Source organism: Oryzias latipes, chromosome 3, assembly GCF_002234675.1.
Source record: "Oryzias latipes chromosome 3, ASM223467v1".
In the NCBI taxonomy this organism is placed as follows: Eukaryota; Metazoa; Chordata; class Actinopteri; order Beloniformes; family Adrianichthyidae; genus Oryzias; species Oryzias latipes.
The window spans coordinates 30,558-41,838 of record NC_019861.2 but is presented as its reverse complement, the minus strand read 5'-3'; the positions used below and the strand labels follow the sequence as shown (position 1 = coordinate 41,838).

Sequence of the window (11,281 nt, the reverse complement as noted above, 5' to 3'; positions counted from 1 at the left end):
AGGCCTGACGATCGGTGCATAAAGGAAAGTCTGCTCTCCCGACCGGCCTGGATGCGTGTGGCTGATGTTGGTGTAACACCCTGAAGTTTTTCGTTTTTTGTGTGTTCGTTTCAGCCGCACAGACGCTGGTTTTTTCCCCTCCACGGCCGGATTCAACGGTGGACTTCGGGGGGGGCGCGGCTTTGGGACTGGACTCTTTTAGCTGGGACTTTTAATCAAATTTTTATGTCTTTTATTTTTTTACCAATTTACAGCTGTTTTTAGACTACTATTTATTAAATCCCTTTTTACATTTTTAATTGTTTCTAGTCATATTTGCACAGTATTTTATCGAGCTGATTCAATCACCAGTGTGACAAGTACAAGACTTGACTTGGCGACCAGACATAAGCAACATTAGGCGTAACGAACTGGCGATGAATGCTGGGGCTGGATCTCCTTATGAAGGCTGGAGGTAGATCAGGTGAGAGTCCACAGCTGGTTCCAATCAGTCAAGTAGAGCAGAGAGGGGAGGGGGTGAGTAATCTGCCAGAGGCACCATGACATAAACAAGTGCAGACACACATGAAAAGTCAGTCTCAACAGAGAAGAATGAGGAGAAAGGTTAATATGATGAAGATAATGATAGAGAGAAAGAGACGATCAGCTGATGATGAAGAGGGAGAAAAACAGGTACAGAGGAGAGGGCTGGGGGAAGGCATTACTCAGAAGATCCTTCTGAATGGCCTTCATCATTACAATGCACAAATTTGGGGAATCATTGAGACAATATATGGTTGAAAATGCATTTATGTCTGTGTATGTGGGGGGGGGGGGGGGGGGCATTTTTTTATGTGGCCACATACCCCTATGAAATTAGGATGTTGCGCCCCTGTGTGTAAACATTTGACATAAATGTACTTGGTGGCCATTTATATGGCAACTAAAAATGGACAACTGTGGTTAATCAGGTGAATCCCAACGGAATAAAATGCAGCTGAGAGATTATAGTAGACTATAAAAGAGTCAATCATCTGATTCTCCAGAACTACGCACGTAATGACGTAACGTTCAAGATTACTTCCAAAATCCCCGTCCTGTAAAAAAGTAAAAAACTGTACCCTGTAAAGTTGGTGGCGGTGCCGATAGCTTCGCTAATCTGGATACTAATGTGCTTTGAAAATAGTAAACACATTGCTGCGGTTCTCGGTTCCACGAAGAAGAAAAGAAGAAACGGCGGGCGCCATGGATACGCAACAATACTCTGAGGTGTCACGTGACTACCACCTCCTGAGCTTTATTTAAACTCATGCAGATACAGAATAACAAAAACTAGTTTTTGTTATTAAACAAAACAAATTAAATTAAATTTGTAAATAAATAAATTAAATTTAAATTAAACAAAGCCCTAGTTTTTGCACCAGCTATGCAAAGCCCTGCATGCTGATGCAAAATGCTAACACAGCCTGCTGCCTTTTCGTTTACAAGATCCAGTTTAAAACTATTTCGTTTTTACTTACCTTCTGTTCTTCCAGTAGTGAAATCACCTTTTCCAGTAAGCTTTGAATGTCTAAAAAGACACTTACAGACGTCAATTTATTTGGTTTCACTCCTGCAGCTCCTTTGACTCTGCAGTTCTGAAGGATGTGGCTCACATGCGCCATTAGCACACATTTCTGAGATTAAAGTCAGAATTATGAGGAAAAAAGTCAGAATTTTCTTTTTTTTTTATGATCCTCTTCCGTAACTCAGCACAGATACAATATTACAAAACAAAAAAACACAGACACTTATCTGGTCCAACATTTCAGCTCACATGGATAGGATTCAGTTAGAGCAACAGCTGTTCAGACTAATCCCTGATGTTCAACCTCAGAGAGAAGGAGATTGAGAGGACGTGGGTTTTAAAATTAGACACCCTCCATCCTAGAGGTCTGAAAAAACCCCAGATCATCATTGTTTTCATAAATGGATGCTTTACCGTTCTTCCTCCCTTCGTCCAGCAGAGGAAGATGTTAACCCTTGTGCTATCTTAGATAACCCCCCCCCCCCCCCCTTCCATTGACGTGTTCTCCCTACCATGACAATGGTGGATAAAGGAGGAAAGATTTCATGTAATCCATGGACACCAGTGAAGATCAAAAATCATTGAAGAAAAAAGGTTCAGTTGTCTAGTGGGTCTAGATGACCCCATCCCAATGTTAACTTGCCTAGGATAGCACAAGGGTTACACCCTAACCTGCTAGTTAGGATAGTGTAACACTCTACAGTTCATTTAGAGTCTTAAGATAATTGTCGCAGGTTGATTGAACACAAATGAACAAATAAACAACCAATTAAATCAAAATCTGCTCTTTATCCAGCACAATTCACAGTTTCTAGACAAACTCCATGAATCGCGCTCCCGATATTTACATATAGGTCCATGCATGCGATTGCAATGACACCTTATTTGTTCGTCTAGCGTCCTTCACCTCTACGCGCGGAAGCGCTCCAACTTAAGAATTCACCTCAAAGTCAAAAGAGAAAGAAAAACCGAAATGATCTCACCCCGTCCTTCGGGTTAACGTCAGGGAGTCTCACTTTGATCTTGATCACTTTCCAGCCACGTCCATCCCCAAAAGAAAATAATTATAATCCCAGCGGCAGAATTTTTGAAAGGTCCACGTCGACTCAAAGCCTCCTCTGTAACTCCCGTTGGTCTGTTTCCGGGGTAGTCCGTGGATGTTTGCTCCTTGGAAGGGCCCATCTTAGTCTCCCTTTCCCTTTTGTTAGAGTTTCTCACTCTTCTTAGGCCTCCATCCCACCTTGTCTGTCTCTCTTTAACCTGGAAGCCATGCTGTTTGTTTACGCACCCCAGCTGATTGCATCAGCTGTGAGGGGTGACGTCAGCGGCATCCCCGGTACACAAATACACTAAATACACACATACAATAAAATAAAAGGAAAACATAGGACCTCTTTACCTCACAGGGTGTAAAATACAGAAATATGATACCTTTATGTGCCTGTGTCACAATAGGATTACCCTGTCATATTACAGCAGCAGAGAAAACAACAGACAAAAGGGTAGCACAAGAGGAAAAAACTGTTAACTCTGGAAATTCACACCAAAGAAAGTCCTACTGACTACTGGATAACTTCCATTACCACTTTCTTTTTTTAAAACATACAGCAAAGAAAAAAGTAACAAATGTTGATTAATATTTATTTAATGATATATTTTACTCTTACAAAGATGTGTAGGGTAACAATGTTTGTATCACCACTGCAGTAAAAAAATGGAAAAATTGTAGTCTACAAGGATTAGAAGGATTAGTATGAAAGCTTGATCTTTAAGAATCACAAGAGAAACCTTAGCAACGTTCTTAAAAAAATGATGTCACAAGTTTTGTTAATCAGGCTTTTTGTTTGAATGATGTTTCTGAAACAATGATTTTTATGGGACAATCATTTTCTCAAATATTTACCTTTTGTCAAGCCTTAAAAATGAAAAACTAAGTCAGTTTTGTTTTATAAAACTCAGACAAACAAAGTCACATCAAAAATCTCCTGTTTTCATCTTCGTTGTAGAGAGGCAGTACAATGTATCAGTAGTATTTATCGTGTGAATCATCTTTTTGCAAAGTTGCTTGCAGTTTCCTCTGGTTGGTGTTCATTTCCAACATGATGTTTTTCATGCCCTCAGCTTGCAGCAGGTCATCTCCCATCTGCATCAGAGCCGACGTCATCTCCTCCATCACCTTCATCAGAGCCTCTAGCAGGATGAGATATCGGGTTTGCAGCTCAGCTACACTCCCCACCCCACACAGAAGCCCCAGATGCTGAACAGCTTTTCTAGTTTTACTCTGAAAATCTGCAACAGTTTTCCGCTTTATAGACAAATCCTTCAATTTGGCCCCAATCTCCTGAATTCTGCTGTTGGCGTTCTGGATGGCCATCGTGGCTTGGGAGATTAATGTCTCATAGTGAGACACTTGTTCTGAGTAGAATCTTAGCTGAGATTCACATCTCTCCACCTCTGTTTTTGCTCTGTCCACTTGCCAAGAGGCTGAGTCCAGGTCAGTTTGGCCAATACCAATCATGACTGACCCTGGGAAAGAGCAAAGGAAATCCTTAAAATTCATTATAACAAGCATGTTTACTTAACCCAGGAAAGACAGTTATATAAATGACACTACTCACCAGCAATCCAACCCCCAAATGGAATGAACATCATGCCAATCCCAATATCCCTCATTCTTTTGGCTTCATCTTGTTTACGTCTCATGTCATTCAGGGTACTTTGTGCAGACTGAAGGTTTCTTCTCTCAGTTTCCAGAGCTTTCCTGTAATTTGTTAAATTGGACCTGTAGCCCTCCAATTGGATGTTCAAATTTGCTAACTCACTTTCTTTCTGCTTTTTCTGACTCTCCAAATTCCCTTGCTCTGCAGTGAGATGCTCAGTCTCCTTATCAAGTCTCTGAAGTTCTTTACTAGCTATCTGCTCTGACTGTTCCAAGTGCATGTTCATTTTCAGAATTTCTTGCCTAATGTTGTCAAAGGTCTGGGACACAGGGAGGATGATCTTTGCATCCACACCGAGAAGCATGTCAGACAGGTGGTTGAAGGAAGAGAGCCCATTCTTAAAGGGAACAAGTACAGCGTGCACCAGGGTACTCTGATCTCCCAACCTCTGCAGCAACACAGGTGGGCAATTAGGCCGAATAGTCCTGTAACGGCGAAGAAAGCAAATTGCAAATTCTCTGATAATTCATGCTTCCCTTGTTTTTTAGTGTTGCAGCAATACATATAATACTAATACAGCATGAGTTTAATGATCAAATTCATTGTAGATCAAAAGGGTACAACTGGAGAAAAAAGGCGACAGCTGCCCCTGATCACTTTACATAGAGCAATTTCTCTTCCAATTTTTTTCATTACAATAACTGTTCAGCCACTCTTTATGAGTTGAATCCATGAGCTATGATGATCTACAATATGGTTCAACACTTACCTAATGCAGATAGGCCCACGATGCATGACTCCTAAAAAGAATAAACAGAAGTGTTACAGTGGTGGATAAAACAGTTGGTACCCATCTGTTAAAGAAGGAAAGTCCACAATGCTCACTGAAATTACTTGAAATGTTCAAAAAAAACAATACATTCAAATTGACTGAAAATTAAATAATCAAAATCAGCCATTACTTTTGAGTTGTTGATTAACAGAATTATTAAAAAAAACAAATTAATGAAATAGGGCTGGACAAAAATGATGGTACCCATAACTTAATATTTTGTTGCACAACCTTTTGAGGCAATCACTGCAATGAAACAGTTTCTGTATTTGTCAATGAGCCTTCTGCACCTGTCCACAGGTATTTTGGCCCACTCCTCATGAGCAAACTGCTCCAGTTGTCTCAGGTTTGACGGGTGTCTTCTCCAAATGGCATGTTTCAGCTCCTTCCACAGATGTTCAATGGGATTCAGATCTGGGCTCATAGAAGGCCATTTCAATAGTCCAACACTTTTCTCCGAGCCATTCTTGGGTTTTTTGGCTGTGTGTTTTGGATCGTTGTCCTGTTGGAAGACCCATGACCTGTGACTGAGACCAAGCTTTCTGACACTAGGCAGCCCATGTCTACCTTGATAATGCCTTGATAATCTGGAGATTTCATTTGACCTTCACAACTTCAAGACACCCTTTGCCAGATGCAGCAAAGCAGCCCCAAAACACAACTGAGCCTCCTCCATGTTTCACAGTAGGGACAGTGTTCTTTTGGTTGTATGCTTCATCTTTGAGTCTACCAACATAGAGCTGATGTGCCTCACCAAAAAGCTCCAGTTTTGTCTCATCTGTCCAAAGGACATTTTCACAGAAGCTTTGTGGCTTGTCAACATGCATCTTTGCAAATTGCAGTCTGGCTTTTGTATGTTTTTCTTTTAACAGTGGTGTCCTCGTTCATGTCCCATGAAGTCCACTCTGGCTCAAACAACCACGAATGGTGCGATCTGACACTGATGTACCTTGATCTAGGAGTTCACCTTTAATGTATTTGGAGGTTGTTCTGGGCTCTTTGGATACAGTTCAACTGTCCGTCTCCTCCATTTGTCATCAATGTTCCTCTTCCATCGTCCAGGGAGGTTGGCTACTGTCCCGTGGGTCTTAAACTTCTGAATAATATGTGCCACTGTGGTCACAGGAACTTCAAGCTGCTTAGAGATGGTTTTATAACCTTTAACTTTACCATGTTTGTCTATAATTTTGTTTCTAATGTCCTGGGACAATTCTCTCCTTGGCTTTCTGTTGTCCATGTTCAGTGTGGTACACACCTTTTCACCAAACAGCAACGAGACTATTCGTCTCCCTTTAAATAGGCAGACTGACTGATTATGGGTTTGAAAACAGCTGTGATGTCAATTAAAAGGACATACCTGAGTTCATCGTGACCCCCTTCGGCAATTAGTTCTTAGTCTTTTATCGAGGTACCATCATTTTTGCCCAGCCCTATTTCATTCGTTTTTTTTTAAATAATTCTGTTAATCAACAATTTAAAAGTAATGGCTGATTTTGATTATTTAACTTTCTTTCTGAATGCTGCTATGCTGGTTATTGACTCCTGCCTGTCTGACCCTGATTTAGCTTTGTGGACTTTCAGATGAGCTAATAAACCTGCTGCATTTGGACCCAGCTATCTTCTTGTTCTTGTGACAGATTTAGCATCATCTCTGAACTGATTCTCACCAAAAGTAAGGCCGAAACCTTTGTAAGAGCTGTTTTAATGGCTCTGCATTTTTAAATAGGCTTCTTCTCAGAGATCACTACAATACTGTGGGTACCAATTAGGGACGGCCATGGTGAAGTCGACATCTAAGAGGAAGATTGCAGTTTTGATTCCCGCCTTGCCTGTCCATGTGTCAAAGTGTCCTTGGGCAAGACACTGAACCCCAACGTGCCTCTGGTGGGAGGTTGGCGCCAGTATTCGGCAGCGGAGCCAGCACCAGTGTGTGGTGAATGTGTGTGTGACTATGAAGCACTTTGGGCCTTTGAGAAAGGTAGAAAAAAACTATGTGAGTACATGCCTTTTTACATTTTTAATGTATGAGCTCAATATTTCAAGGTGAGGTAGGCGGGGGACGGGGGCTTCGACTGCGGTTCGGTGTTCATGCAGAGGTGGCTTTACCGACAGGTCTCAAGTGTAGCAAAATGCCTGAGAAGAAGCCTATTTACAAAAGTGTGATATGAAAAAGCTCATCCATTGTTTTCTTCCAGCAGGTTGGACATTCAGTAGCCTATAGCACAAGTACATACATGGGCGATAAGTCTGGAGAGAATCATGTCAGAGACATGGCAAAATCCAGTTTTTATTTTAGCAGTCCACTTATGCTTATCGGCAAGTCCATTTGTATTTTTGCTTATTATTTAGTTTACAATTAAACATCTAGCTCCAAATTAAATACTTTGTTAGCTAAATACTTAATTTTGATTTAAATATTTGTTTTAACAGAAATATTTAGTTACAAAGCCTAAATGTTTAGTTTAGAAAACAAATATTTGGCTGAGGTCTAAATATTTAATTTGAAAACAAAATATTTGATTTTACGAAATAAAATAATTAGTTTACATACTCAACAATTCGTTTTGTAAGCTAAATATATAATGATTAAAAAACATGTAATTTTAAATTGTTTGTAAAACATGTAATTTGCTAACTAAATATTTGGTCCGTAAATGCAACATTTAAAAATACAATGATAAAAAGGTGAAAGTATGCATTTGAAAAATGAAACACGTTTTTTCTGCCAAAACAGGTTGAATAACCTAAAATGTTGCTATTAATATTTGACTTTGTCACTTTACAAACAGAATATATGTGGCAGAATGTTTTGACAATGTTCCCTTAGGATTCTTTGGATGTGGAAAAACAACAGTGGCAAACTTTGGGAAACTAGCATGTGAATGGATTTGACATTCATTGTAGTTGACATGTTTGTTTGGACACAGATTTCATTTCCACTTGATGATCTGGAAGAAATCTAAGAATATGGAAAACTTCACTGATCAGTAGCAGGAATTTCTGTCTGAGTATCACTGCTGGAAGTTTGGATGAAGAGGATCTGGATCCATTTAGGTCAGAGAATTGGATTAATTCAGATCATTCAAAATAAACCAATACTGACTGTGAATCATATCTGGAACTACAAATTATAATTTGAATCAATTGTTGTTAAAATGAATCGTTACACCCTGAGTATACACATATCCATTGGTTTGCGTCCACACAGAGTATGGTCAGAACAGCGTTTAGGGGACTTGTTACCTTTGAAAAGAAGGTTTTTTATTCGTTTCTTTTAGTTCTAAAGTGCCTGTAGTGCCTCCCAGAGGGCAAAGGGTCAGGATATTAAAATAACCACATGAACAGCCCTTTAACTTAAATCAAGGTGCAGTCAGACAGATCCATTCTTTGATACAGCACTGAGAGAGACAGAGAAAAACAACGAGTGCTCGTAAAAAGCTTCTTTTCTACAGCTCACACAATTATCACCTCCTACACATCAAGCTCAGAATGCAAAGAATCTAGATTTGAAGTAGATGAGTAAGCAACTTCAAAACCCAAACTGAAATAAGCCAAATTGAACAGCTCTTTAAAACACAAAATCTGGCTACCTTTACAAACATAAACCCTGTCTTTGTAAACATGTTAATTAAGATTCATTTTCATACGTCACTTCCATTTAATTTGAGACAATACTAATGTCTTAGTTTGAAATAAACTCACCTGCTTAGGATCTTCAGGTCGGTGTGATTCAAAAAAAATCTTCTCAGCTCACTTGCTCAAACTTACTGGGAGTCGGCTTCATTTCTTGTTGCTAAAAAAAATCCTGTATCTGCATTCCTGAGAGTAAAGCATGTTTAACTCTTTCAGACACCCGAAAGATTAAAAAGTTACTAAGTAAAAACAGTGGTTTTTAAAAGAAAAAACATTTTTTCTTTTGAAAGTTTTTAATCAATCCCATCCATCCATCTTTTCATCTAGACATGCCAGATTGATTAAAATATTTTGTAAAGCCTATTTAAAGGTTCTAATATGTGTATAGATCCTTTTTACATATCTTAAGGTAAAATGTGTAAAGTAACTACCAGTTGACAGATATAGACCAACAACACTGACAACTGAACACCATTCTACATAAATAATACATTGTCAATCCTAAATCAATCGTAATGGAAATGTTTACTGTGTGAAATAATATTATATTGTAGTTATAAACAATTAGAACAGATGAGATGTTTAATTATAACAGCAAGAACCACGATCTGCCGGAAACTGTGTAATGGGATGAGCATTACATTTCTAAAGTGCAGCTGGTTTAACCTTGGCTAGGGGAATGGCAGCTCCTGCTCCATGGACAGGTCTCGGGAAGTTCATGTTCTGGAACAACACTGCTGCCTGAGTGGGCACGGATCCCCCGAGCGAGAACCGCAAAGCTGGCAGCAGGTGCCTTATTGAACCTGACAGCGCACACCTGTGAAGTGAAAAACATTTCAGGTGACTACCTCTAGAAGCTCATCAAGAGAATGCCAAGAGTGTGCAAAGCAGAAATCAAAGCAAAAGGTGGATAATTAGACATACTAATAAATATTGCTTGAAAGGGAGTGGAAGGAAGTTAATTTATATAATCCCACCCCGTTATACTATAACCATTTTATTACATGATTTATCAATATCCGGTTCCTAGCTCTTATCAGACAGAATTAAGAATCTTGAAATATCAATAAAGCACATGACAAAGATGAATTACTTAATTGTAATGTAAAAATAACTATTTTGGAAATCAACATGGTAAATGCAGATCAGTTATATAAAATATATGCAGATTATGTTACTTATAAAATTCATTCATATGATTAAAAAATAATACTATATCAGTAAAGCAGACAACACTGTTTCAGAGATTTTATAGCAAAATATCATCAAGTATCAAAAGTTTAAAACATGTGCAAAATTATGTTACATTAGGACAGATTTTTGAATCAATTTATCAATTTTTGGAGCAAGTGAAGTAATATTCATTAAACGTTGATCAATTTAACCATTTTCAATAAGTGATTCATCATTTGTTTTACTTTTTTATTTTTTTATTTTGTATTTTTAAATTTTTTTTTATAATAAAGTAACGCTGTAAGGGAAAATAGAAAGGGTCCATAATCTGTTGATTGTCCAAGGTTGGCATTTCTTCTGCTGATTAACAGCCGTTCTTCTGGGTTTAAACAGTTTATAGTTCTCTTCGATGTTATGTCTGCAGACATTAGATTCAGCACCATATCCTTCTTTAGCTGATATCAGCAGCGGTGAATGTTGAGGTCAAGTTGTTTGCAGGTCAAAAACTCTGCTGAGAATCAGGTTACGGTAGACTTAAAGAGAAAGCGATGAATCTAGGCGTCATATTTCTTGAAATTATTTGGCTCTTTGATTTACTCCATGTTGTTTCAGACGACCGTGATCACACATTTCTCAAAGTCCTTCATGGTGTTCACAACCAGAACCTTGGACCAGTCCGGTCCAAAGTGGTTTGACGTAAATCCTGCAGCCTTTAACCGAAGTGTTCTCAATCTGCTTACGCTTCCTGAGAAGCCGTCCATGTTTTGCGATTTCAGCATTCCTTCTGGTCAGATGGTCGTTCAGATAAACAGCAGATCCCTTCAGATTTCTTCTTTGATTCATCAGAGCTAACTTGTGTTTGTGAGTCACAAACCTGATGAGGATTGCTGGTTTATCAGTCTCCTTTCTCCTGGGGAGCAGGTGGCAGGTCTCGATGGTTGAACAGAATGTGAATGTAAAATCAGTGTGTAAAAGTCAGATGAAGTGTGTTTCGGAGGCATTCCATATTCATACTTACAAGTATGACTGCTATGTGTGACCCAGCACCTTTGACCGTAGGGCCGCTCCCGTTCGAGTACAGCACCACGAAGGGAACACACTATTTATTGAGTCTGCTAAGTGTGACCCGGCACCTTTGACCGTTGGGTTGCTCCCGTCCGAGTACAGCGCCACAATGGGAACATACTATCTAGATAGAAGAGAAAAAGAGCCAGGAAAATTGAACGTGGAGCCAAAGTCCGCAAAGACGCTGTAGGGTACTATAAATTGAAACCGCCATGAACCAACCTGTAAGACAACACAAAGCTTAACATCCAAAATCCGACGCTTTCTCTGGCATAGTATGATACAAGCTTAAGTAACATCCATAAATTTTGACACTTCCATCTGAACTACGATGATACAAGCTTAAGGCCATAGATTCAATGCTTCCATCTC

The 11,281-nt window shown here is 39.2% G+C and overlaps 1 protein-coding gene across 1 annotated transcript; it reads right to left on the bottom strand.

The window, feature by feature from the left end:
• Positions 1 to 3,172: 3,172 nt before the first annotated feature.
• On the bottom strand, positions 3,173 to 8,834 carry LOC101157037. The gene is made up of 4 exons (XM_004086047.4): positions 8,741 to 8,834; positions 4,976 to 5,006; positions 4,165 to 4,691; positions 3,173 to 4,072 (listed from the first exon to the last, which is right to left on the bottom strand). Exons 2-4 carry the CDS (start codon positions 4,999 to 5,001, stop codon positions 3,570 to 3,572), a joined length of 1,056 nt encoding a protein of 351 aa, XP_004086095.1. The 5' UTR covers positions 5,002 to 5,006; positions 8,741 to 8,834; the 3' UTR covers positions 3,173 to 3,569.
• Positions 8,835 to 11,281: the final 2,447 nt, after the last annotated feature.